This window comes from Equus przewalskii, chromosome 21 (genome assembly GCF_037783145.1).
Source record: "Equus przewalskii isolate Varuska chromosome 21, EquPr2, whole genome shotgun sequence".
In the NCBI taxonomy this organism is placed as follows: Eukaryota; Metazoa; Chordata; class Mammalia; order Perissodactyla; family Equidae; genus Equus; species Equus przewalskii.
Genome location: NC_091851.1, coordinates 48,581,959 through 48,609,774, shown reverse-complemented (window position 1 = coordinate 48,609,774; position 27,816 = coordinate 48,581,959). Strand labels below are relative to the sequence as shown.

Genomic DNA, 27,816 nt, shown 5'->3' with positions numbered 1-27,816 from the left:
ACCTTTTTCTAGTCTTTCCTCCTGTCTTCTTTTTGAGTTTTATTTTTTCTGGCATCTTCAGTTTAGTGCTTCATTTGTTTCTGGTCTTTCTGAGCGGAGCAGATTTCTGCCTTAGTGCTCTTTCTGCAGACATCCCACAGGCTAGGATAGAATGCTTTCCTTGTCTCTAAATACCTTGTAAGTTTTTTGTTTGCTTCTTCAACACAGGAATTCTCTGAAAGTTGGTTTTTAATTTTCCACATATGTATGGGTTTTTCCTGTCTTTTACAGAACAACTTTTTGCCTGTTTCTCTCATTTATCACATTGTGATCTGTGAAGATGGTCTGTATAAAAAAGCAGTTTTTAAAAGACTTGCATTGTGACCTCTTATGTGGTCAATTTTTAAAAGTTCTTTGTGCATTTGGGGCTGGCCCCGTGGCCAAGTGGTTAAGTTTGCATGCTCTGCTTTGGCGGCCTAGAGTTTCACTGGTTCAGATCCTGGGCGCGGACATGGCATTGCTCATCAAGCCATGCTGAGGCGGCGTCCCACATGCCACAACTAGAAGGACCCACAACTAAAAATACACAACTGTGTACCGGGAGTCTTTGGGAGAAAAAGGAAAAAATAAAATCTTTTTAAAAAAAAAAAGTTCTGTGTGCATTTGGAAGGAATGCACCTCCTTCGTTTGGCAAATGCCACGTGTGTGTCAGGCTGAGATTACGAATTGTGGTTCAAACCTTTGCTCCTGTGTGTGCCCGGCCTGCTGTTCCGAGGGGCCTGTGGGACGTCTTGCACTGTGGTTGGATTTGCCACCTCCCGTAGAGGTGTCTCGTGTTTGCTTTCACAGGTGAGAGCTGTGTGAGGCGCACATGTATTCCTGCCGGGCTGTGTTCTCTTTTTGTGGCCGGTGATGCCAGCTCGATGGTCCCCTCTTTGCTTCCTTGAAGCCTTGCGTTCACTTCTCGCTTCCCTCTGTACAGACAACTCCAGCTTTCTTCCTCTCCATAACTTCCTGGTGTAATTTCCTGACGTGTAATTGGAACCATCTCTCTTTTTCTTACTAAGAAATACAGTTTGTTTTTGTTTTTGTTTTTGTTTTTTTTTAGGAAGATTAGCCCTGAGCTAACTGCTGACAATCCTCCTGTTTTTTTGCTGAGGAAGGCTGGCCTTGAGCTAACATCCGTGCTCATCTTCCTCTACTTTATATGTGGGATGCCTACCACATCATGGCTTGGCAAGCTGTACCATGTCCACACCCGGAATCCAAACCGGCGAACCCCGGGTTGCCGAAGCAGAACGTGCACACTTAACCGCTGCGCCACCGGGCTGGCCCCAGAAATATAGTTTTTATTGTTAGCATCCTCATATTTATAAATCTAATGCGAATATAAACTTTGGTCAGGCATTATCTCAAGGTGATTTGATGAGTTGTAAAAATCTCTTAAAACTCAGTTATTTCACTTATGTTTGGTTGAAAATAGATGCTAGTTGAGGGAGTCAAATGACAGCTGCCTGCCTTTGGCTCACTGAGCAGGCCTGAGAGGCCGCCTGTGTCACGCTCTCACAGTCGCCCCACTGCCAGTGAGACATCGCCCGTGGACCCTGTGGGGGTCTAGGCCGAGCTACAACTTAACCCCACTTGTGGAGAACTATTCAAATGAAGACGGTGCCCAGGGCTAGCCTCCTCATGGTGTGAAGGTTGTTTAGGAGAATTTCTCGAAGTACTTTTGTATGTCTGAGAAATGATTATATTCTTCTTTCTGACTTCTTAGTTATTCTCAAAAGTAAATTCTACGTTCTCAAATATAGGCAAATATTTTATGTTTAGGCTCTGGGTGTCAAATATTGGAAATTATCAAAATGTGGTTCATCTTAAATTGTGTTGAAACCCTCAAATCTTTTAAAGTTTGGGAAGAAAATGAGATATATTTATGTGCGAAGGTAGCGTGTGAGGTAGGAAGTGCTTGCAGTCGGCGGGCTGCCGGGGTCGGGCTGCCGCCTCGGGTGTGGCAGGCGGGTGCTGCAGCCACTCCCAGAGGCCCAGAAGCTAGACTGAGGCAGCGGGCTGTGCTCTCGTCCCGGACGTGAATGAAGCAGGAACCTGCAACAACCCAGCAAGGAAAAGACCGACAGCACAATTAAAAAATGGGCAAAGGACTTAGATAGACGTTTCTCCAGAGAAGATAAACAAATGGCCAGGACGCCCATGAAAAGATGCTCAATATCACTAATCGTCAGGGAAATGCCAAGCAAAGCTACAGTGAGAGACCACCTCACACCCATTAGGTGTGACTGTTAGCAAAAAACAGAAAGTAAGGGGGCTGGCCCCGTGGCTGAGTGGTTAAGTTTGCGCACTCTGCTGCAGGCGGCCCAGTGTTTCGTTGGTTCGAATCCTGGGTGCGGACATGGCACTGCTCATCAAACCACGCTGAGGCAGCGTCCCACATGCCACAACTAGAAGGACCCACAACGAAGAACATACAACTATGTACCGGGGGGCTTTGGGGAGAAAAAGGAAAAAAAAGTAAATAAAATCTTTCAAAACAAAAAACAAAAACAAAACAAAACGAAAAAAACAGAAAGTAAGTGTTGGTGAGGATGTGGAGAAATTGGGACCCGTGGGGTTGTTGGTGGGAATGTAAAATGGTGCAGCTGCTGTGAGGACAGTCTGGTGGCTCCTTAGAAAGTTAAACATAGAATTACTGTGTGATCCAGCAGTTTCACTTCTGGGTTTATACCCAAAAGATCTGAAGGCAGGGACTTAAAGAGATACTCGGACATGAATGTTCACAGCAGCATTATTCACACCAACCAAAAGGTGGAAGCAGCCCAAGTGTCATTGACAAATGAAGATGAACAAAATGAGGTCCATCCATACAATGGAATATTATTAGTCATAAAAAGGAAGGAAATCCTGACACCTGCTTCAGCGTGGATGAACCTCGACACTGCTCAGTGAAATAGGTCACAAAAGGAGAAGTACTGTACGATTCCACTCATGTGAGGGCCCTAGAGCTGTCACATTCGTGGAGACAGAAGGTGGGATGGTGGAGCCAGGGACTGGGGGAGGGGTGGGAGTTGGTGTTTAATGGGGACAGAGTTTCAGTTTTACCAGATGAAAGGAGTTCGGGAGATGGATGGTGGTGATGGTTGCACAAGCGTGTGAATGTGCTTAATGCCACTGAACTGTTCACTTAAAAATGGTTAAAATGGCAAATTTTATGTTATATCTCTATTTCCCAATAAAAATATATAAACCTAGGGCTGGCCCCGTGGCCGAGTGGTTAAGTTCGCGCGCTCTGCTGCAGGCGGCCCAGTGTTTCGTTGGTTCGAATCCTGGGCGCGGACATGGCACTGCTCGTCAGACCACGTTGAGGCAGCGTCCCACATGCCACAACTAGAGGAACCCACAACGAAGAATACACAACTATGTACCGGGGGGCTTGGGGAGAAAAAGGAAAAAATAAAATCTTTAAAAAAAAAAAAAAAAAAAAAAAAAAAATATATAAACCTAGATTTAATTGTGTAAGAATGCTATGCTTTTTAAAAACGACTTACAGAAATTTATACATGCACAAAAATGGAAGGAATATAATAATGAACTCCTCTGTCCCTGTAACTCAGCTTCAGGCAAAATTTCATTTCTTCTGTACCTCCCCATTCTCCCACCCTTGCTGAATTGTTTTAAAGCGATTCCAGAGATCTCATCATTTCATTCATAAATGTATCTCTAAAAAGAAAAGGGCTGTTTAAATCCTAGCCACAACATCGTCCCCATCTTTAACATCAGCCCTATCTGGATTGCTCCAATTGGCTCACAGCTCTTCACAGTTGACTTATTTGAATCAGGATCCAAACATTGCATCAGGTGATTAGCTCTTAAATATCCTTTCATCACTAATGGATCCCCTTCCTTTCTCCTTGCCATTTATTTGTTGAAGAAACTGAATCCTTTGTCCTGTAGATTCCTGCCTCCTGCGTTGTGCGCACCCAGGGTCTTGTTTCCAGAGGCTGATGAGACTCCGGTTGTCGGCTGGCACTAACTAGCCGCCTCCTTTGCTGAAGTTGGGATTGACCTGTGTGCTCAGGGCTCATCTGTCTGCCTCAGCCATTAAACCTGAGGCCTTTAAAGAAGCGTGTAGGGGCAGAGCAGTGTGAACCAGGACCCACAGCCAGCAGGGCGCTGTGGGAGTCGGCTCTTAGTCTTACGTGTGCAGAGACCACGCCTGCCACACAGCACTCGCCAGTGTGTGTGGAAACAAATGCTCGTGGGGCGGGCGGGCGGGGGGTGTGTAATGGGTCAGAGTGTCTGGTGGGGTGGAAAGTTCTGGAGGCGGATGGTGGTGATGGTTCCACACAGCGTGAAGGTACTTAATGCACCTGAATTGCACACTGTGATTAAAATGGTAAATTTTAATTGTTGTGTCTATTTGGCCACAATAGAAATAACAAATAGAAATATGGTTGCTCTTTTTAAATATAAGAAGGCTTTACAATATAGTCAGGCATTTTGAGAATCTATTGGAAAACTAAGTAAAAACACATGTAAATATAACTATTTGAGAAAAATGTTTGAATCCCTATTTTAGTCACATATACCCTCTTACAAGATGTGACCTAGTTTATGAAAGACACCTTAATTTAACAACATATTTTCAAATAGTTTAGCTCTTAATTTCAACCTTTTGTGTTTTTGAAGATAGCGGTTTTCATGTCTGTGAATTTGGTACATTAATGATCGTTTCTCGACTTTAGGAATTTGAGAGTGTATTTTGCGGTAAAACGGGCAGAAGGCTAAAGCTGACCAGACCAGACTCCTTGGTGACATGTCCTGCACAGGAGAGCCTGCAGAGTAGCCCAGCCGTGGAGATGAAGTGACCAGGCTGGACACACTCCTGGGCGGCCTGCCGTCCCTGTGCCACCCTGAGCGCTCCCTACGGTCCTGGAACTCTGCGCTGACCGGCTGCCTCTCAAGGGACGTGACGCAAGTCGATGGGACTCCAGTGGGGACTTTGGAAGCGCATTTTGTAAAAGTATTTAGAACAAAATACTTATCCATTAGTGTCCTCATAGACCATTTGGGGATGAAGACATCTTGATAATTAGTAAGTAATTTTTCAATTATCTGTCTGATTCCATCATGTTTTCTTAACATGATAACTTAAAAAAACTAACATCCTTGGTAATTTCTTCAGTCTTAAAAGGTACATTGCTTTTTATTTATTTTATTTACATTTTAAATATGCCCCCTTAGCAACTGGAACAAGTTAAATTGTTCTTAACTAGAAGTAGTTTGGAAATTTTATTTCATTTGTTTGTCACTTCCCCTTGTAAGGATTTCGTCTCAGAGTACTGTATTGCAAAATGCAGTCCTATTCTAAACCTTCGCTAGAAATTTTCCAGAGACTTCTTTTGTCCATAAATGAGAGCTTGTCATGGTAGATTGCTTCAACGCCCTCATTCTCATACTGAGAGTCTGACTTTCTGTGTAATAAACTGTAGTGTTTGGAACTGAGTTTTTCAAATGAGTGGCTTTATTTATTACAAGAGATAATACCAGTAGCCTTTAGTGCAATACAAAGTCACCATCAATAAATACTGCTAATCGGAGATAGTGAAAAGTTTGTACACAGAAGCAGGTAAATCAGACCAGACCTTTGTAGGGAAGGGACACCGTGCGTGAGAGCCTTTGTTTTCTTGTTAGACTGTGGCCGTCATTAATCTGAAGATGTAGTATATCATTTTATTGGGATCATGTCTTAGTCTTTACACAGATGCTATGTAAACAAGTTGCTAAGTATTTTTTATCTATGGAATTGTACAGAACTTGTTATATGTACACCCTATGTCCTCTCAGATGCTGGGTTTACGGTTTTATTACGTAGGGCCTGTGTCTGAGATATGCGGGTACAGCTGAATGGACCAAGGTCAGTACACGAAGAGACAACAGCTCGATGCAGGATGCTCTCAGGGACCAAGTGTCCAGTCACTGCGAGTGAGGACCTGGAGGGGCAGGCCAGGAAGGCCTCGCTGGACGTCACGGCATGGCGTGTCGTCCACTCCTTAATACCAGACACTGCTGCTCTCTGGGTGTCCTTCCACAGCTCACTGCTCAGCTCGGCATCGCTTTCTCACTTGCTGCCTTAAGTTATGTTTTAGGAGCTTCTAGGTCCTGATTTTTCCCCAGTGCCTCCCATCACGGCTCCTTGGCAGGCCGAGGTGTCGCAGATGCCAGGGGTCCCCTGAGCTCCAACAGCACCAGGAAGGCCAGGGTCACCAGGCAGCCCGGGCTCACCAGGGGCCCCATCTCTGCCGTCTTTGCTCACGCCCTGCACGCCTTGCGGTCCTTGAGAGAGACCAGGAAGGTGAGTGTAGATGCAGTAAGAACAGAACATTTGTGGTCAGCATGCCACTCAGCTCTTTTCTTGTCCTAGCTTATTTCTGAACTCTGGAAGCGGCCAAAGGGAGGAGCGCCCAGGCTGGGAGAAGGGCAGGGGCAGATGTCTGAAGTGGGCAGGGGTGTGGCCGGCGCAGCAGGAGGCCACGCAGAGCCACAGGGAGCTGGGCTCTGAGTTTGTCCTAAGGACTCCGGCTCCGACTTGAGGAGAGTTAATTGGTGCCATGTGACGAAGGGATCTGGAGTGAGCAAGGGGGGTGCTTGGTGAGCGATGATGGTGACAACCATGGGGGTGGACTGGGTGTGAGTGGAAGAGGACGCCCCCACCAGGTGGTGGGCACCTGCAGGGTGGATGGCAGGTGGAGGCAGAGTAGGTCAGCAAAGGAGAAAGCAGGAATGTGGGGTGCAGCCTCCAGGCCGGGACAGGAGGGGAGGGCCCCACCCACCGTGTGGAGGGAGCGCGGAGAAGAGCCGGAGCTGACAGCTGTGTTTTGGGAAAACCAGGAGGCCTTAGCCTTCCGGGATGTGTGTGCAGAAGAGAATGACCCCGGGACAGTCTGAGAAGCTCGGGGTGGACCACGGCTGGGCTGGCCTTTGCCGGGGACAGCGGCGCCTCCGCCCTCGTGACAAAGCATTTATATTCAGCATTAAAAACTCAGACATTCGGGGTATGTGTGGGTCAACTAAGAGAAAATTCTGTTAGAATTTAACTGAAATCGATACTAGACAGCTTTACTAAAGCAGAATTTAACTGAATCTACTCGACTAAAATAGACCCGGGGGCCTGTCCTCGACTAAAATAGACCCGGGGGCCTGTCCTCGACTAAACTTCTGCATGACGAAGTGGTTACTAGAACCGTTCCTAACCTGCCTCTCAGAAGCCTTTGCCGAGAGGAAGGAACGGTTCTGCTAGCAGACGACGAGACGTGTTCATCACCCAAAGTTATACAATGGGAAGGATGCCCCAAAACACAAGCTGTTAGCGACAACGGCCTCGTACCTTGGAGCCCCTGGTCTCCGTCGGGCCCGTCCACACCCACGCCAGCTGAGCCTTTGTCTCCTCGGTCCCCCTGGTTTCCTGTCAAAGGTATTTGACACACGCACATGTTGAGAGTGCCAGATTCAAGTTTGAAGACAGACTCTGGTGCGGGGTCATGGACCACACCATGTGTGGGTGGCCCCGCCTTTGTACAAGTGGGGTCCCTACTTTTCAAGCTTCTCACTGAAGTGGAACATGTGGTCAAGCACACAGAGCACAGCGTAGAGCTCGACGGAGTCTGACAAAACGAGCCCACCCGTGCGGCCAACCAGCACCAGGGCAGCCGCTTCTGGCGGTGTTTTAGTTCCATTCAGAAGGCTTTTTGCCTGTTAAACAGCTGAGTGCTTATTTTGTGTTCCTATTTTCAACATGATTTTTGACCCACGAGTTATCTACAGGTGTTTTCAAATGTTCTTCTAATTGTCATTCCCATCTCCCACCTCCTGCTGGTTTGGTCTTGGTGGACACAGTCACGGCAGGTGTGCTGAGGTCTCCTGGTAGGAAGGCCCCTGTGTCAGCCTGTGCCTGATGTGATGTCGGTGCATACAAGTTATTCTGGCATTAGGTTCCTGGTAAATGGAACCTTTTGTCAATACAGCGACACTCGTAAACCAAACAGCATTCTTTGGGGCGGCCTGTCTTGCCTCATGTTAATAGTAGCAACCCCAGCTCTCTTCTGGTTGGTGTTTGTCAGTATCTCTTTTTTGATCAGATGCGTAGGCTTGACGAGCAGTGTGAGGCCACTGGGCAGTCGGTGCTCATCATCCCCTATTACATATGGACCACTGGTGGGGATGGCGTCCGTGGCCATGGAATTACAAGCTGACCTCCCCACAGGGCGTGGGCGTTTTCCGCATTGAGGCCCTTAAGTAGTTGGTTCCAGTGCAGTGTCCCTGACCCACTGTGTCCCTGACCCGCTGTCTCCCTGACCCGCTGTGTCCCGGGGGGAGAGTGGGAATGGAAGCTCAGCAGTAACAGGGCTTCTCCCTGAGGACCTACAGTCTATTTTCTTATTTAATCCTCACGATAACCCTCGGGCGTCCCATGCTGCCATATTGAAGGGACCAAGGCGCCAGGAGATGGAACGACCTGCCTGCCTCCTCTGGAGAAAGGCCATTTTCAGATGGAGTGAGGAGCCTCAGTGCTCCTGGAGGACACACACAGACCACTGTGTCTCTGTGGTGGCTTCACTTCAATATTGTCATGGTATTTTTCTGGGGAACCAATATAGGTGATTAATGCTATTTTTGAATTTTATTTTCAAAAGACTTAAAGGCATTCAGGTCCCTATTTGAAGAAAACCCCGTGTGGTCTTTTATTTGAAGACAGCCACCCCTCAGTGCCCTCTCTTAGCGTGGCAGCCCAGAGACGTGGGCACTTGAAGAGCTGTGTGACAGTTAATTTTGGACGGTCTCACAGCTGGGATGAGCAGATGACTTTGACGTTTGCCCTCTGGCACTGAAACTGTTAACCTCTAAGAATCCTGGAAACAAGTGAAGTGGTACCACTAATGATGGAACTCCTTCACCTGCCAGCAGATTTAACGTGAACCTCACAGAGGAAGCAAGGAACTCACAGAATTCAGTGTCCCTTGGAAACTTTTTCCTTAAGCTGTTTTTTAGAAACAGATTATTTGGTCATTAAGTTGGAATGAATGGAATCATGAGCTTTAAATCCTTCACTTGGGCCGTGGGGCTGGCTGACTGGATGCAGCCAACTCTGGGCAAACCGTTAGAACGTTAAAGTGAACCAAATGTTAAAGGTTAGTGTCCGACAGTTCACAGAGCTGTGTTATTCGTGCCCCGGAAGCCCCATCTCTGCCTGAGCACGGGGCCTCCCTGGACGTCAGCATGGTCACTGTGAACAGACGGGACCACGAGGGGGTCAACAGTCAGCGTGAGCATCCGTGATTTTGTCTTGTTTCTAAATTATGTTTCCTAGTTCTTTATGGTCTTTAAAGTGGATTTTTCCAATTTTATAATTTTTGCCTTCTGTAACAGAAATGTTCATATATGCCAGTTTTCATTAAGGTATGTGCTATGAAGTATAAATGGAGTATTCATTTCTCACATTTTTATCAAACTTTTCTCCCCTAAATGTTGTTTTGATGGTATTTGAGAAAAACATCACATTTTTAAAATATTACAGTACGTGTGGGGTTAGTAAGGGCATTCACAATGCTGGGCCCTGAAACCATGAAGGCCCCATTTCCCCTGAGCACACCTGGCTCACCGAAGCGGCAGCCCAACCTTTCCCAGCACTTGCAGCATTTCCAGAGGAGCCGTGTGGACTGAGAGGAGGCGGGGACTTGAGGCCACTCAGACGCGTGTGTTAGACACGGTCTTTGTAAGGCTGGGCCAGGCCAGAGCACCTGCCCACGGGCTCGGGTTCAGGTGAGCTTGGGTCCCAGTTTTCCCTCAGGTTCTCTTCCCTCCCTTGTCCCTGCAGAGGAGAACTTCTCTGCGTGGAGGGATCACTTTTCACAATGTAGGGGATGTCTGGGCGGCTGTCATGTGGCTGGGGGGCTGCCCACAGTAGAGTGGCCATGTGGTGGGGCCGACAGTACTCACCTCTGGGTCCGGGGTCTCCCAGCTCTCCGGTGGGACCACGATATCCAGGGGGCCCTCGAGCACCAGGGTGGCCAATGGAGCCTGGGGGCCCCGGGGGTCCCGGGGGTCCAGCTGGACCAGGCCGACCGATGGACCCTGGTGCTAAAGGCTTCCTCAGGTGAGCAGCTAACTGTGCAATTTGTTCTTTTGGAAAACAAAGACACAAGCATTTATTCAAAGAGGATTATCAAAAGTATTTTATGTAAAACAAAATATTTAAAGTGCCTTTCAGAAAGAAGTTTTGTTTGTTGGTTGAAAATGGCTTTAACTGCCTTAGGGTAAGTCGTAGATGCTGTGAGATTTCCTCTGTGTACCAAAGAGGGAATGACAGGCCTAGAAAGGGGATTCTGTTTGTTTTGGAGCTCCTTAAAATTCCTGTGGATCAGAGTGGCCAAAAGACGTCCACTTGGTCCCTCAAAGCCGAAAGGGCACAATTATTTGTCCCTTGTACCCATTCATTCAGCAGACACTTAGAACATGCGCCGTGTGCCAGGCTCTGGGAATCCTGCCCGAGGGAGCCCTCGTCTAGTGCAGACAGACAGACCAGAGCACCAGTGTGGACCTCCAAGGACCACAGGCCAGCCCGCAGCTCAGCTTGGCTGGGAAGCAGTGGAGGATGAGGCTGGGGGTGAAGGTGGGGCTGAGGCATGTACCCCCAGGTGCTCGTGGGGCACAAGGAGCCACCTGTGGAGGGGAGAGCGCTTACCACTGACCATGCTCCCGCACAGCTCCCGGATGTGCTGCTCGCTGGCCTCTTTCCCCTGAAATTCACCCCCCAAATTCATCAGCGTACAGGGGCATTCTGGCAGCTCTCTGAGGCGCCCCCACTCTCACACCCTGAAAGGTAACTGATGACCGATGATTGAGCGCAAGGAAGGAAAGAAACACGTACCGGGACTCCGGGCTTCCCAGTGATGCCAGGCACGCCCTGGACACCCTGGAAGCCCACAGGGCCCGGGGGGCCTGGGACGCCCTCCACACCGCTGGTGCCATTGGGACCCTGGATGCCTTTTGGGCCCAGCTCCCCTCGACTGCCCGACTGGAGAGAAACAGCAGAACGAGGTGGGTCGGGGGCGAGCCATGCCCAGGAGCTGCCAGCCCACATGCTGTGCCCTCTTGGCTGGCAGTTTCCACCTTGCCCGAGTTCAACAGAGTGGTCATTTATGATCTGCAGGCCGTCAGTGCCCCACAGGTAGCCTGGTGGCCCAGAGGTGGCCTGAGAAGCCAGTGGGCTCCTTTGGATATTGTCACTGGAACATCTGCCAGGTACTCACCTCTCCTTTGGGTCCCACAGGGCCACTGGGACCCTGCAAAAGAGAAGGGGTACATTCTAATTACTCCGGTGGTGTTGTTAGCTGGGTGGAAATTAATTCCCAAGGAACGACTCTAACACATTATTAGCTGGGGATGGAATAAAAAATCAAACCATCCACCAAACTGCTATTTGACTTTGCCAAAACAGCAGCAGCCGTATCCTTTTACCCTTCTAGGTACGTGTTTTACTATGCTAGGATTGTGTTCTATCTACTGATCTTTTTTAGCTTATTTCTGCAACGCGTGTTTTAGTAGCTGTGTGGCGCTTTTTCTCGTTGATGTGGACTTTGTTCGCACTCTTTCTTCTTGTAAGCGATGCCGAGCTGAACGTCTCTGTGCTCAGAGCTCCCCCATCTCCAGCTGTGTCCACAGGAAGCTGCCCGGCTGGATGCAAACAGGGACACAGTCCCACCAGACAGACGGCCCATGACCGACTCATCCACGTCGCCATCTGGGTGAGAGCCTGGACACCACGTGCTGCTCGGGCCACATCACTGACTCCTCGTCGAAGCCACAGGGAGAGTCTGGGGTGAAGCTGGTCAGCCCACACGGCCCGACTGCCGAAGTCGCTGGGGCACAGTGCAAGGCTTCCCGGCTCGCAGGACTGCCACCCCCATCAGATTAACGGGAGGTGGATTCCCAGGGTCCCGTTTGTCAAGGTTGTCTAGGAATTCGCCAAAATAACGCACACAGAACTGAGGTTGTCTTGGCTGGAGACATAAGAAGTTGTACTGGGCCACAAGGTACTGCCAGAGGATCCCTGGGGCTGAGCCATTTCCATCTCACCCAGACACAGGAAAGGCTTAACTGCAGAACTAGGAATTCTGCCATGTGGGGGCCAGATCTGTCCTGCCCCAAACTCCCTGATTGTTCTGGTTCCGTTGCCTCCAGGAGAAATGTGAATCTGTCAACGAACTCAATCGAGGATTTTATTTTAAACTTAACCTGTTTTAGTTCTGTGGAAGCAGAGTCTGCTTTAGTTAAAACTCAGCTGTGACTAATGCATGCTGAAAGGCCACCGCTGGAGGGACTTTGCAGGCAGCGTCTCTGTGCAGGAGAACCCCAGAGCCGGGCCTGCGGCCACCCCTCCCCAGAGGCCCAGCCCAGTCCCACCCGCTGCCTTCAGGGCCGCTCAGGGGCCGGGGCCTCCGTGACGCGAGGCTTCCCCCCTGGGAGTTTCTCCTTCTGCCTGGATGTGCAGGACCCGACCTCCTCCACAGGTGGGTGCCCCCACGGATCCCCAAACATGACTGGTTCATCTCAGTTGTCAATAAAAGTGGAGTCAACTTAATCACACTTACCAGTTCTCCCTTGTCCCCAGGAAGACCATCGGAACCTGCAATCCCCTGAAAATGATAGACCCCAAAGTTAAAGAACTGTTCGTGCCTTAAGCTGTTGTCAAACCTGGGTGGCAGCTGGTGCAGCAGACCCAGGCCCAGGGCAAGGACGCCAGGCTGAAGTCACTTGTTGACATGATAAGGCTTTTCTGCCAAGCAGAACCACAGGTGGGTTTCGACTGATCTAGGTCCTTGACCAGCGTAAAAAGGGCCTGGTGCTCCCTGGAGGCCGGAAGAAGCTGAGCCATAGGGACACAGGCCCCTCCCACCCCTGAGCCTTTCCAGAGAGCAAAGTGCTGCCAGAGGAGTGAACACATTTCTAGTCTGCTTCTGGAACCCGATTCTGTCCCCTTTACATGATCACTTTCCCAGAAGGTCAGCAGGGAAAGTCCCCTCCACTTTGAGGGTCCCAGAGGAGCCACCAGGCTGGAGGCAGCTGCTCTTGTACCCAGGAGCTAGCTGGCAACGTTGGGCTGCCCTGCCATTGCACCCAGGAAGGCGGCTCACATGGGTCCTGGTCCCCGCTCTGGCTCCGGGGCTGGGTGCCCAAAGCTATCGTCACTGCTCAGAGGGAGCAAGAACCAATGACAAAGATGGAAGGAGGGAGAGAAATGAGAAGTGAGGGTGCCACTCAGAGCTCCGAAGACGGCCCCACATCCACATCTGACTTCACAACGGGGGTGCCCACTCACCTGTTCTCCCTTAGGCCCTGCGGCTCCTCCCGGGCCCTGCAGCAGAGAGAAGCCTCGGCATTAGGGGGTTACAGGAATCCCGAAGGTGACCTGCCCGAGCTGTGGAGCCAGGAATGTGCACGCTGCCTGCACAGGGGGCTACATGGAACAGGCTCCCTCCCCTGGACTCAGTCCCAGCGACAGACTGTGCTCCATGTGCGTCTCCTAAGTGTCTCGGGGGTCTTTCTGTAAACCCGCCTCATCTTTCTAGGCACGCCACAGCGTCGCACCACATGGGGCACCACGATGGTCTAACAGCTCTCTCCCACGTCTGCAATCCCGGTGAATTGGGTATCTCTGCGCACGCGATCCTGCGATAACTTCACAAGGTGGAATTGCTGAGTCGAAGAGCCAAAAGCTGACATGAATCATCTTCCCAGTGGACTGGGAGATTAGGGACATGTCTGGGAAGCAGTAGGATCGCCTCTAAAATATTATAATAAAAACTGTCCATTTGCCCAAGAGCAGCCTGACTGAGAACCCGCCCAAAGGGCAGGACGGTGGGACTTCCCTGTGAATCCAGGGTGCAGTGAGGGCAGGATTGGGCAAGGTGGTGAGAGACCCAGTGACTGGCCCCTCACCCCACTGGGGACGGGCCAGTGCCCAGGGGCTCCTCTCCACCCTCTCTGAGGCCCCTGGCCCAGCTGGCGTGTCTCCGACCCCTGGAGGCTGTCCCAATCCAGGCTGGTAGTTTCCATGGCACCCTGTCACTGCCCGAGATGAAGGGGCATCTGGGACTTTGGCTGCTGGGTCTCCCCGTCTGCAGCGATGTCAGGAAGCAGGTGTGGCCTTCGCAGGGCCTCGAGTGCACCTCTGGAGGGCTCTGTCACTGCCCGGCAGGCGGCGGCCACAGAAGGCACTAGGGGTCCCCAAGCACCCGGTGCAGCGTAGCTGGGCCGGGCAGGAGTGCAGACACAGGCCCACAGCCTGCTCCCTGTGACCCAAGGCCGTGCCCTGGCCACCAGGCAACCACCAACCAGCCTGGGGCGCTCTGTGCCCCGACTGTCACAGGACAACGGGGACCCCACAGTGAACCTACTGGCTGTCGTAAGACCACTAGGAAAGAGTCTCGAAAAGTTAGACAGCCAGTTACGGTAGTTTAGAGGGATGGTTTTCACACTTACAGTAACGTCACCCTGTGCCAAGTAAATCCTCTGCGGAACCCGACAGATAGAGTGAGCAGAAGGCCAGGAGCCGCTGGCCCCGGCCCCACAGGCCCCACAGAGCCCGGAGTGTGCAACTGCTGGGCACCAACAGTGTGTAAGACGTCCCTGCAGGACCTCTGACATAGGGCCCCCGTCTGTGTGTCCCATGGGACTGTGGATGTGGGGGTAGGGGTGGGACACCCCTTGCTGGGACAGCCACTTACCCGGTCACCTATGTCGCCTCGGAGACCCTGGGGACCCGGCAGCCCGGGGTCTCCCACACTGCCCTTCCGGCCCTACGGACAGAGACCCAGCTCATCAGTACCCACTAGGGAGCCCAGCAGGGACCCTTCACCCTGCCCAGCTAGCCCACCTGGGCTCACTGGACAAAAACCCTGACCCCAAACCTCACTCACCTGGAAACCTCGGACACCAGGGGCCCCAGGAGGGCCTTGTGGGCCCAGAGCACCCTGAAAGACAAAAGGAAGGTTTGAGTCCAGCTCTGCTTTCCCCAAGGGGCTGGGCAGACACAGGAGCTGGTCCTCGGCCATATAGCCCAATTGCTGGGGACAGAGGCGGGGGGCCATCCTAGGGGGAAAGTGGGGGGGTTGCAGAGGTCAGGCATGCCCTCAGGCCCCATGCATCAGCCAGACTTGGTGCCAGGCACCACTACCCAGGGCCTCCTGGAGCCCTGCAGCTGATGTCACCATATCTCGGTCTATGGCGGGAACATGAGGCTTGGGGAACTTCCACTGCAACTCCTGGGGCCCAAGGTGGGCAGCTCCCCTCAGCCGGGCATTGTGGCTTTGTTCCCTCGGCACAGAGGTCTCAAGGACAGGACCGCTCCAGCCTGGCCCTCACCATCTCCTGGCTTTCATGGGCTCGGCCCATTGATGCGTCCAAAACACCGCCCCAGCCCCCATGGAAACTGGGCCACACAGAGGCAGCTCCATGCCAATCCTCCCGTCCCAGGCTGTGCCCTCCACTCACCGCTGAGCCCCTGTGGCCAGCCTCGCCGCGCTCCCCAGGCACGCCAACGTCTCCCTACACACAGGGAGGGGGTAGTGTCAGCAGGGTCCACGCGCTGGGGTTAGGGGTGAGGGCAGTGGATACTTACTGGGATGCCAGGTTCTCCCGAGGGACCGGCCTCACCCAGCTCTCCAGCTCTGCCCTGCAGGGAAGAGACCCTGAGTGCCCTCCCGCATCCCCTGCATCCAGGACCCAGGTGCTGGCCCCGCTCCCGGGAGAAAGAAGCCACGTACCAGTTCTCCCTTCTCGCCCTTGGGCCCTGCTCGTCCTGGGAGACCCTGCAGGGCAGAGGTCAGGGGTCAGAGCTGCCGAGGCCATGGGCAGCAGCACACAGCCCGAGGCAGAGCACCCTCAAACAGTGGGCAGTCTCCCCCAGCCCTGCTGACCCTGACGAGGGCCTCCAACAGTTTCCTTGGCCTCAATGCAGAGACCCTTGCATGAGCCCCCACTCAGGGACCCATAGGAGACACCCCTGTCCTGGGAGTGCCCCCTGGCACAGTCCCTGGGGTCGCTGCAGGAAGCCCCGTGCACTCACCGGCAGCCCGTTGGGACCCTTCTCCCCTGGGGCACCATTGCGACCAGCCTCTCCCTGCAGGAGATTGTGGAGGAAAGGGGTGCTGAGGCCCAGGAGGCTGAACTCCCTGAAGACTCCTCCTCCCCTGCAGGCCGCCAGCTGAATACCAACCTTCTCGCCATCGAGTCCCGGCACGCCATCCCGGCCATCCTTGCCCGGCATGCCCTGGGGACAGAAGATAGTGTGAGACTGGGCAGGCAGCATGCCCCTCGCTCCTCCTCCTCCCCAATCCTGGGCAGCTCCCTTCCCCATCCCCTGCCTGCACTGGGCCTGCCCCTCTTGGTCCAGAGGATCCTGAATGCCCTGGGGTATCTGTGGTCTCACGGCTCAGTGGCCACGTGGTAACCTGTGCTGTAGGCAAGGGGGCATAGGTGCACAGAGGGGCTGCCGGTCTGAGCCCACACCCACCCTCCACATCTGCCCAGACTCGTCACAGTGCCCCAGGGAAGTCCCGTTGTAGCCCGTTTTACAGATAGGGAAACTGAGGCTGGGTGCTAGGATTTGGGCCCAGGCCTGCCTGACCTCACACTCTGGACTAATTCTGGAACCGAGGACACAGCCAAGTGCTGGGAAGGTGGCAGCAGGGCAGACGGTCTCCCCACATTTCCCCTCGTCAGCCCTGCCTCCTCACCCCCCGGCTGTCCTACACTGACGGGGGCACCCAAGAGCCTGTCCTCTAGGGCCACGGTGGGGAGGGGCCCAGAGAGGCCAGGAGGGAATGCAGGTCTGGGCTGAGCGTGGGCACGTAACAGTGACGAGGGGGCACAGGTGTGGAGGGCGGGCGCCCTAGGACCCTCTGAATGCCCGCACCTGTGCCCACCGTCTACCCCACCTGCCCTCACGTCTCACGTTCCCCTGGAACACAGATGAGCTCAACCTGAGACCCTCTACCTCCGCACGGTCAGGACAGCAACAGTTTTCAGGCCATGCAAAATGAAAAAGGGGGGCTGTTCAAGCACTATTGCACATTTCCAGATGCAACAGCAGGGCGTGAAACTGAGTGAGGGCCACACGTCCGTGCAGCCGCCCATGCAGAGCCCAGGACCTTGGAAGGAGGATAACCCCCGATGGGAAAAAGAGCGACATCAGTGTCTGCCCCAGTGCTGGGTAACACATACTCACCGGCTCTCCACCCGGCCCGGCCGCTCCGGGGACGCCTTTGGGACCAGGTCTGCCCTAAAAGACACACAAGGGCCGCAGATGGGAGGTGAGGAATGCTCCTGCAGATTATCTCATGGGTTCCTGGGGGCCCGGGCGGGAGCCGTAGGCACACCCAGTGCCCATCTTAGCATCCCGTGGACATTGCAGCATCGCGCGACCCCTCATGGACCGCTGGCTGCTAGGCTTAGTTCAGGGGAACACGAGCTTGTTTGGAGGCATCCGCAGGCGAAGGCCAGTTTGGGGACGGTCGCTTCAGTTCATTTCATGAGATGCTTAATCGTCTCTTGGCTTCACTTGTGTTCACTTGCTCAGCCCGAGAGTGGCTTTCTCTGTTCATTCATTCCCAGCGCAAGGCCGAGGACCACTGTCCAGGGCTCTCGACTATGTGTGTCAGTGGCCAGAATTCAGACCCAGGAGTCTGGTCCTATGGCCCCTGTCCGGCTACTCCAGAGAGGAGCTTGTCATCAGACGCAGCTTCAAGGAGCCGCTGGGGGCATGCGGGCCGGGCTGTGGGAGAAGAGCCTGGGGCGGGGGATTGCAGGGGGCCCCTCCCGGCCCAGCCCGCACAGGAGCAGTGGTCCCCCACCCCACGTCCCCCAGCACGTGCCATCCCTGTGTCCTCCCCCTCCCTGGAGATGAGGTTCTTCTCAAGGAAGTTCTCCCACTTACAAGGTCACCCTTGGGGCCTCGGAACCCCTCCGGGCCTCTCTCGCCTCTATCACCCTGAAATGACAAGGGGAGACAGGGACAGATTTAACAACAGGAAGTAAGTGGGAGAGCCAGACTGAGGTGTGATTGGCTGGGGTCAGCCCCGGAAGTGGTCAGAGAGAGCAGGACTGATGCTGCTGAGGGTGGCAGAGGCCAGAGAGATGCTAACCACACCTCACTTTATGTCCAGAAAGAGAAAGAACACAATCTCCCGTGAAAGACAAACTCCTTTGGTAAACTGGCCTCCCCTGGTATGCCCACAGGTACCTGCCCAGGTGTGCCCCTCAGGTGTGCCCACTCATGCCCCACAGGTGTGCCCATAGGACGGCTCAGCCCTGGGAAGGGCCCACGTAGTCCAGTGGGGCTGGGGGAGGCATCTGAGTGAGGGACAGGGAAGGGGACAGAGCCTGGGCCTGCCAGGGGCCACCCTCCACCCTAGACACGCACGTACCACTTTCCCGGGAGCTCCTGGGATTCCGGGGGGCCCTCGGAATCCAATGGGACCCTGTGGAGGAGAGGGGGGCATCTGGGGCCTCTCATCTGAAGCCTGGCCAGCATCCCCCAAAGGACCCAGCTCCACCTGGAGGGGCCCTGTCGCGAGCACCCCCACCTCAGCACCTCCCCAGCAGGTTTCTCCCCAATTAGCCACCCAGCAGTCCCCAAGCCCCTGTCCCCCTCCTGCATTTGCCAAGGTCTCCCCTCCTGTTCCCCACTTGCCCCTCCCCATCCCCTTGGGCCTAAGCCACAACAGCCTTCTTAGATCCCAGTTTTGGGAACCATGCACGTAAGCGGAGGCCCAGAGGCAGCCTTGCCGAAATCACACGGTCCACCTATGGCCACAGGTGAGGACTGGTGTTCATGGGGTCCATCTGACATCTGCAGTGGCCCCCCAACCACCTGGGCTGACCTGGCACTGGCCCACATCCGCCAAGGGGCTGGGCTGGGTGGGGGCTGGTAGACTTACCCGGTCCCCGGGGGGCCCGAGTGGCCCTGGCAGTCCTCGTAGCCCCCGAGGACCCTGCGGGGAGAGAGCTGAAGATGCAGGGCCCGGGCCAGCAGCCCCCAGGGACTTCTCACACCCCGGGAGCCACCACGGGGCACTGGTATCTTCCCAGAAGCCCTTGGTTTCAGCTCAGGACCTGGAGGGGGACGGGGGCCACCCTCCTGGGATCAGCAGCCTGGTGGAGGCAGGACCCTGGCCTGGTTTCCTTTGCGGGTGTTGGTGGACCGTCCCCTGCAGCGCTGAGCCGCCCAAGGCAGTGGCTGTCTAAGCGGCTCCTATCCTGCGTCCTTACCCCTGTCCAGCCCCCTCCACTCACCTGCAGCCCCACTGTGCCTGGGATGCCGGCAGGCCCAGGGGGGCCAGGGTCACCCTGCAAAGGAGGTGGAGAAAGTGGTGGTGAGCAGGTCAGCCCCGAGCTCTCCCGGGAGCTTTCATGCCCACCGGTCCCCTTGCCCACACCTGTGCAGTGGCGGGCATTGCCCCACTTCACAGCTGAGCCTCGGAGGCTGAGGGGGCACGTGGCCCCTGTTCCAGCAAGGCCCCCAGTGCTTCCCAGATGCCTTCTCCTGGCTGGCATGGGACCCTTCTGCTGGCCACTCCTGCCATACTAGAGGGCATCAGCTTGGCCCCCAGCCTGTGGGTGAGGACTGACAGATGCCTTCCATTGGGCACGGTGGCAGAGACCACCGGGCGCGGGGGCATCTGTCCCAGCTCTGCCCAGCCAGGCCTTGGGGAGGCATGCGTGGCAGCTGCTCAATCAGTGCACCCGTGATGCAGCCAGCACCCCCTCACTCACCCCACCAGAGTCCCAGCCCCCCACAAGCGCTCTTCGCTCCCTGCGGCCACTGCTTGGACCAGCAGTCCTGACACACCCGTGACACGCCCCTGCTCACCTTCTCCCCGTCCTTGCCGACTTCTCCTTGCTCCCCTTTGTAGCCCGTGGGTCCCTGAAAGCCAGTGGTGGGTGACAAGTCACAGGCCCACCTCCCAGCTCAGGTGGAGAAACCGAGGCCTGGTTGGGAGGGGGCAGGGCTGGGGGGGGGCAGGGGGTTTGGGGCCTGATGCCAGCTCTCTCCTGAGCCCTCTCTCAATGCCTCCCAATCCTGAGGGACACGCCAGCGCCCACAGGTCACTAGTGTCAAGGGGGGATGGAGACAGAGCCAGGCCCCCAGGCAGGGCGGAAGGCCAGCCCCCTTTCTTCCTGCGACAACCCTGGAGCCAGGGCAGACTTTCTGGACCCCATCCCCTACCCGCCAGATCTCAGAGCTGGAGGCTGGGCTGCCTCCCATGGGCCATGAAGGCAAGCCCAGATCTGAGTCACCCCGTGGCCACCACTCACCTTGAACCCTGGCATTCCTGGGGGTCCAGGGGGGCCGGGCGGGCAGATGGCCGGGCACTGTTGGAAGACAGAGTGGTCAGCCCCCTCCCAGACAAACAGGGCCAGACGGCAGCTCTGAGCAGGACGCTGAGGTCAGCACCCAGGGGCCCTGAGATGGGCCTTTCTGCATGGGTGGAGGGGACCTCGGGCCACACAGGGGCCTCCTGGGGAGCCCAGACAGGGCTTCATTCATGCTGGCCGCGGGATGTGGTGAGGTGCTGCCGGAGCCAGACCTTGGCGGCTGGGCCCCTCACAGCCTCCTCCTCACAGCCCGGCTCCAATTTCCCAGCCTCAGTGCAGACGCCAGGTTCAAAGCAGCCATTCAGCACTGGTGGCTGCTGGCCTCACAAAGGGGCCTTCATCCCGTGCCCCGGCTCCCTGCAGGGAGCGTCAGGCCAGGCTTATCCTCCAGGCACAAACGTGCTTTAGGAGGAGATGTGTCCTTCAGACACAGACTCAAAGCTCCCTGCCTCAGATGGCGTGGGGATTCTAGATCATTCCATGGCTGATCTGGCACAGAGCTGGCACCATCAACCTCCTCCCCAACTGCTCCTGCCCGGCCCGTCATCAGGGGCCCAGCCATTCTCCTCACTCTGGGAGATCCCTCCCCTCCCTCTGGGACACCAACCAGTCAAGCGCTCGGGACACAAGGTGGGGCGAGAAGAGCTGGCAGACAGCACCAGCGGGCGAGCCAGACTGGGCCAGCTTCTTCCTTCAAGAGCACAAAACCCTCCTCCGTGACCCCAGCTGCTGACCCAGCCCACAGCCGCACAGAGCAGAGAAACAGACCCAGGGCCACCCCAGTAGCTGTTTTTCTTTTTACACGAGTGACAAAGCTCAAAGACCAAGACAAGAGTGAGTCTCAGACTCTAGTCCAGAACTTTCTGTGGTGGGCAAGCATTGTGTCTGCGCCACCCAGTGCAGCCGCCATTGGCCACGTGTGGCTGGGCACACTGAGTGCAGATTTGATTTTGCTTAAGTTAGGTTCACGCTGCTGCATGTGGCCGATGCATGGGGACAGTGCAGGGCTAGAGAGTGGCAGAGGTGGGGCTGGGGGGGCTGTCCCTAGGGAGCCCCTATCCCTGCCCTCCTGCAGGTAGGGAACCGGACCCTCCCCAGACAGGTTCCCAAGGCTGTGGACCCAGCCAGAGCCCCTCTCATCAAGGCAGGCACCCCCCACCCCCTGCAAAAATGGCTGCAAGTGCCTACCTGAAGGTCAGTAGCGCCTTCGGGGAGGACCCCTGGGTGACCCTGCAACACAGAGATGGCTGACTTTGACACCACCCACCCACCCTCCCTGCCATCCACCGCCTCCAGACCACCAGGAGACTCGGGGCCCTTCATCCCCCAAGGGTCACACTCTAGGCCTCCCTCCCCAAAGCGGACAGTGCTGGGTTCTGGGGGCCCATCTGCCAGGCAGGTGACAATGACAAAAACCACCTGTCCTGGGGACAGGGTGGCCGCTGGGCCTGAGCCCTATCCCTAAGTTGGCTGACCTCTGCTTCAGCCCTGAACTTGGCCCATGTCTGGGGAGTGGATCTGGGAAGGCTAGGGGGCCTGGTGACAGGGACATCAACAGTCACCCATGCCCGGAGTCTCTGCCTAGTACTTACAGGGGGTCCCGGAGGTCCTGGGGGGCCAGGGAGGCCTGGAAGTCCGGAGGGTCCCTGGGGGGGATTATGCCTTAGACAGAGCAGGACCAGCACCCTGCCCTGAGGTGAGGTGACCAGCTACTTCCAGAGAGAAACCTCCCTCCCTGACTGGGCCCTACGGGGACCCGCCCAGCTCCACCCACCTCCCCCGGCCCTGGCCTTTGCTGGGGTCCTCTGTGCTCATGAGGTCTGGTCTGCCCCTGTCCCTGGAGGTCAGCCAGGGCTTCCATCAAGGCCCTCCAGGAAAGGAAAGTGGGGGAGGGAGGAGGGGAGGGGGAGGAGAGAGAGAAGAAAGCGGGGAGGGGGAGTGGAAGCCCCTGGAGGATGAATCTGGAGCGTCTCTGCCTGCTGCTGCTGCTGAGCCTGCCTGCTCATACTGGTCGGGGAAGGTCTGGGGCAGCCACTCACCGGGGGGCCACGGAGGCCGAGTCCACCTGGGAGGCCACTCACCCCTGCCTCTCCCTGGGGGAGGTAAGGAAGTAAGAGATGGGGGATGGTACCCAAGGAGCTCTGGGGATCCTGGGGACTTCTGACCTCACTCCTGAATCCCCCTGCAGGGCCAGTCTGCCCACCCTGAAGGGACAGGGGCTGCAGGTGGGGGTCAGGTCCCTGCCCCCGAGGAGCCCCGCCCCCAGCCCTGATTTGGGTCCAGGCAGCCAGGTGGGCTCAGGGTGTGGGGGGCACGCTTGGGTGGGGAAGGGCTATCAGTACTCACGGGGGGTCCGGGGCGGCCTTTGCCCTGCAAAGCCAAGCAAGGAGTCAGAACTTGCTAGGGGCAGGAGGCGGTTTGCCCACAGCCCTCTTCCCTCAAGACGGTCAGGTGGGTCCTGGGGAAGAGCTCCTGGTGCAGGAGACCCTCCCCAGGGGAGAGAGGGCACAGCCTAGACGGTGTCCCAGGACCCCAGCCCAGGGATCAGCCCCCGGGAAAGGCAGAGACGGGAGACTCCTGGAGGACACCCCACCCTGGTGGGACCTCAAATGCCCACTGAGAAGAGAGGCGGTACTCACCCCCAGCCCAGGCGGCCCTGGGGGTCCCAGGTTTCCCTGTGGAAGGAAGCGGGCGTCAGGAGTGGGCTGGCCCTGGCACCCTCGCCTGTTTGCAAACTGGTCCCCCTCCCTCCCAAGTCCATCCTACAGCTCCTCTGAGGAGGGGTCCCTGCTCCACAGAAGGCTGAGATGGGGGGGACCTCTGATGCCCCAGTGCTCTGGGACGGCTCCTCTGCCAACAATCCTGCTGAGGAAAAGCCAGAAAAGGTCCTTTCCCAAGAGCCCTGCTGGAGACAAATGTGGAGAGGAGGACCACGTGTGCTGGGTGGGCCTCCAGGAAGGCCCAGCAGCAGGGCTGACCTGAGCCACACAGAAGCCCTCCGGTTAACCCACCTCAGAGGTCACTGAGACCTCCGACCTCCCAGGGAGCCTGGAACCTGGGGTGGCCCGGTCCTCTTCCTTCCTTGCATCCCAAAGACACTGTCCTTGCACCCTGTGCCCCTGTGCTCCCGCCCCCTCCACCCCCCGCAGGGTAAGTCCGCCCCTCCTGCAGCAAGCCTGGAGCTAGCCTACCCTCCCCACCTCCTCCCGCCCCCTCAGCACTGAAGGACCCGCTGGCCACAGGCAGCCACTCTCCCTTATTTCCAACTCAGAACACTCTCACCACTGAGGCCCCAAAGGCAGGGCCGTGTCCTTGTGTCCCCCCACCTGACTTCCCTGCCCTCTGCGCCCCAAGGAGGACCATGGGGCGGACAGTCACTTCTCGCAAGGAGGAAAGTTGAGCTCAGTTTTGCACTCAGAAGTCACGAGAGAAAGATCCTTCCTGAAGAGGGTCAGTCAGGAAGTGGTCTCAGTGGATGATGGTCAGACTTAGGGGACAGGCTGGGTGGCATGGGCCGCTCGGGTGGGCACAGAGAGGGGGTGGCGGTGCACCCGAGGAGGAAGGCACATAGAATCAGTCACCCCCAACCATACCAGCCTCCCAACACGGTCTGAATGCCAGGACAACTCTGAGCAGAGGCGAGTGTGGGACAGAGCACCATGGCCACTCGCCACCCCGTGCCCACCTGCCCTCTCCACCCCACCACAGGGCGGGACCCAGCCAGCCCCAGTCCTGCAGCTGTCCTCAGAACCACCAGCCCCATGCCTTGTGGACAGAGGGTCCTTGGCCTGGCCACCTCTGGCCAGGGACCTTGCCCTGAACTGAACCGAAGCCACTTGATGACATGGTTCAGGCACTTACCCGTTCTCCAGGGGCACCCTTGGGTCCTGGGGGCCCATCACGCCCTGTCAGGCCCTGGGGAGGGAGGCAGAGGGCTTGAGGGGTCACAGGGAAGGACATGCTCCCCGCAGGGGGAAGATCAAGCTTTGAGCCCTTCCATAACTAAACAAGAGTCCAGAGAGGCCACAGAGGCCCACGGCTCTGGCACCTTCCTCTCCTGGCCCCACCCACTGTCCACCTGGTATGCCCAGGGGCTCTGGCGGGAGGACGGGCCGCCAGTGACAGGAGCTCCTGCTGGAGTTGGTGGCCCAGCAGGCAGGAGAGTTCACTCCTTAGACCCCATTCCAGTCCTCACAAAGCCTGCTGGCCCTGAGGCCAGGCCTTGAGCCCCTGATGACCGATGGCAAGGCAGTCTGGAGCTGGGAGGGGCCTGGATAATGGGTGTTTGTTCCCAGACAAGCAAGAGCTGGTGGGACTTCCACCTCTGCTGTGGGTTGGCTCTGTCTGTGAGCCGCCAGGCCTTGGGCAGACACTAACCGGTCTGGGATGAAGGCCAAGGGACCCCTGCTGGGGGACATCCGGACATCTCTGGGCACTGGGCTTCCTGCTTGAGCAGGCCCAGCTGGAGAACAGCAATTACCTGACTCCAGGCCCAGAGGGGAATGGGAGGCCGCAGGGGGAGAGTGCTCTGGGAAGGGGGAGGAGAAAGGCTCTGGGGAGGGAGAGGGGAGAGGGACTCTAGGTAATGGTTGGGGCGGGGGCTTTCTGGGGAGGAGGAGGGGAGGAGCTCTGGGGACAGCGGCACACTCACGTCCACACCAGGCAGGCCTGGCAGCCCGGCCTCTCCTGCTTTCCCTGGCTTCCCCGGAGCCCCTTTCGGTCCCTGTCGGAGGAGAGGGCAGAGGCGTGAGAGAAGGTCGTCCGCCAGAAGCCCTTGGCCTTCACGGAGAAGAAAGGTGTCTTCCAGCTGGGGCTCTAGCAATTCGAGATGGGCCTCTCTCCGCCCTGCAGACCCTGACCCAGCTGGGGCTCCCCCGCCCAGCCCTTGCTGGCTTTGGGGGGCTGCCCTCTCCGCTGACCTCCTCTCAGTCACACCTGTAGGACATTCACCTGGACCCTTGGTTTACCTGGTCGCTTCAGCCTCCCCAGCTAAGGACTGCTGGGTCGCTCTGTGGGACCCCCAGTGAGCCCAAGGACCCTCAACTCCTGGGTCTGAACAGTTGCGTGAGGGCTCAACTGTGGGACCTCTGACCGGCTGGACGTGCAGGGCTGTATGGACCCCTCCCCTGGCCTGTCCGGGCGCCGGCCCAAAGAAAGCTTCAAAGCCAGACCCTGCCCAGAGACGCTGGGCCCCGCGCTGTCCCCTCCCACCCCTCCTGGCTCAGCCCTCTGAGGCCCAGCGCCTGGGAAGTGGTGCAGACCCCTCTGTCCTAGGCCCACCTCCACCCCCCCAGACCAGAAGGGGGCTGCCCCTCTCCCCACTGCAGCCAGGACACTCACCGGGGGCCCAGGCAGACCTGGAGGGCCAACTTCTCCCTGTAGAGGAGGAGACGCCCACACGTGACCAAGAGTCCTTAGAAACCCCGTCCTAGGAGAGAAGAGGGGAGCCCCTCACCCCTCGTCCACATGTAAGGGCCACCTCCCCTCTAAGGCCACATGCAGAGGCAGCGGAGGGGGGCAGGGTGAGCTGGACAGATGGCTCAGTGCCTGCAGGGCCCGCACAGCTTTTGGGGACCACTTTCAGGTCACAGGGACATGATCCCCAGAAAGGAGGGGAAGCACCATGAAGCCCCTCCTCTCCACCCAACTGAAAAGCTTAAGAAAGTGGACCGAGAGGCCTCCCGCTCCACCTGGTCGGAGGTAGCGGCCCCCTAGATGCATAGAGGCCCAGGAAGACACCCCAGCCTCTGCCCTCACCTCCCGCCACGACCACTAGGCCTGGAATAAATCTTTCCCCAAGCCTTCCATGCCAAGTCTTAAGCAGACGTGTCCCCAGAAGGAACTATTCAGCTTGGCTCCAGTCAGCCTGGGAGCCCTGGGGCACCAGGTGCCCAGCCCCCACAGGAGGCCGGGGAGGAACACCTGAGCAACGGCCCTGCGAAGGGTCGGGGGAGGCTTAGGGCCATCAGGGCCGGGCAGGGCCTGGGGACTTCAAAGGAGGCTGAGGACCCGTGGGGGCTGCACCCAGGGAGCCATATGGGTGAGGAGAGGCCTTGTGGGGGTTCTCCGCCTTTCATGGAGGGGCTGGATGGGGGGCTTTCACCCCAGGTGGTCCCTGTCGGGGGGCAGGATTTCAGCCGCCTCTCCATATTGCTTGGGCCACACTTGGACTGAGGCACCCACGGAGTATGCCATCTCTGGGGCAGAGCCAGCCTCCAAGCTCCCTCCAAGGCTGGCTCCAGCCCCCAGCAGCCCCCACAAGACCCACCCAGAGGGACAGGACTCATACCTCCACCCCCAGAATCCAGGAGCACGGGCCCCTCCATTTCCAGTCCAAAGACCACCATGCGGCACCCCCACCTGCTCTGGGGATGCCATCCCCATGGGGTGTGCCCCAACTAGAAACAAGGATCATCTTTGTCCCGTTCCACATCCCACAAGGGGTGCTGGCTCATCACGCGATGTAACCCAGCTCTGGGAGGTGGACTGAGCATTTTCTCCATTGGGCCTGGGGGCTCAGGGAGGTTGAGGTCAGAGCTGGAACCCCGCAGAACCCTCCGTGGCCCTTCCCAGCCCCCAAACTCACATCGATGCCGTCCTTGCCGGGCTTCCCAGGTGGCCCTTGGGGACCAGGGGGGCCTGGAGGTCCCGTTTTCTGAAAATGGAGAAATGTCATTAGGCAGCTGTGCCGCTGCCTCCTGTGGGGTGGGTACCCCTGGTTGGCCCTCAGGTCAGCCCGATGGAGTGTCCCTCTCCCCGATCCCAAGCACTGGGCCCTGTCAGGGGCACAACCCTGGACCGCCTCAGAGACCCCCGTGGCAATATCCATGCGCAATATCCATGCTGCTTGTTTGTTTGGCCAAGACGGGTTGCGTCCCAGCCCAGCAGGGAGCCGCTGGGAACAAAAGCGACATTGTGCGTCCTTGTTGGCGGCAGCAGCCAGACCCCAGCCAGGCAAGGACGGGGTGGCCTCCTGGGCTCATCCCCAAGGTGTCCCGGCATCTTTGGGGGTTCAGTTGGGCAACTGTGACTCCGTGCCACAGATGGCAAGGTGGGCTATGGGACAACAAGGCTGCACCAGCTTCTCCAAGCGCCCACGGCCCACAGCATCCCCGCCTCATTCGCTGGCCCAGAGTGGCTGGGGTGGGGGTTCACCCCTGGCTGCACTGCTTGATGTCTGAACTCAGAGCCCTGGATCCCCTACTCTGGGCCGCTGTTTGCCTGTGCGAGCCCAGCACGCCTGTAGCCCCATGCTCACCTGTGCCTCGGTCATGGTCACGGCCAGGAGCTGCCCGAGCAGGAGCAGGGCCAGGGTGGGGGCTCCGGCCATGGCTGCACTCGCTCTCTGAGCTGCGCCGGCGGCGGTGTCCAGCTCGGCTCGGGGCTCGG

The 27,816-nt window shown here is 56.9% G+C and overlaps 2 protein-coding genes across 3 annotated transcripts in view; one reads left to right on the top strand and one right to left on the bottom strand.

Annotated features, from left to right (window-relative positions):
- Window positions 1-5,496, top strand: part of TCFL5 (transcription factor like 5) — a 15,878-nt gene extending 10,382 nt beyond the window's left edge. For both annotated transcript variants that reach the window (XM_070588610.1, XM_008529174.2), the window contains exon 6: window positions 4,737-5,496. In XM_070588610.1, coding sequence (XP_070444711.1) covers window positions 4,737-4,859 — 123 coding nt within the window. In that variant the 3' untranslated portion in view covers window positions 4,860-5,496. The remainder of the gene's footprint in view (window positions 1-4,736) is intronic.
- COL9A3 (collagen type IX alpha 3 chain) lies at window positions 5,494-27,816 on the bottom strand. The gene is made up of 32 exons (XM_070588609.1): window positions 27,686-27,816; window positions 27,014-27,082; window positions 25,768-25,803; window positions 25,079-25,150; window positions 24,289-24,342; window positions 23,067-23,102; window positions 22,774-22,797; window positions 22,467-22,520; window positions 22,020-22,073; window positions 21,616-21,657; window positions 20,368-20,424; window positions 19,922-19,975; window positions 19,345-19,398; window positions 18,990-19,043; window positions 18,477-18,530; window positions 17,987-18,040; window positions 17,279-17,332; window positions 16,268-16,321; window positions 16,118-16,171; window positions 15,816-15,860; window positions 15,671-15,724; window positions 15,544-15,597; window positions 14,970-15,023; window positions 14,778-14,849; window positions 13,370-13,405; window positions 12,642-12,686; window positions 11,301-11,333; window positions 10,919-11,065; window positions 10,733-10,787; window positions 9,988-10,170; window positions 7,379-7,456; window positions 5,494-6,327 (listed from the first exon to the last, which is right to left on the bottom strand). Exons 1-32 carry the CDS (start codon window positions 27,755-27,757, stop codon window positions 6,137-6,139), a joined length of 2,049 nt encoding a protein of 682 aa, XP_070444710.1. The 5' UTR covers window positions 27,758-27,816; the 3' UTR covers window positions 5,494-6,136.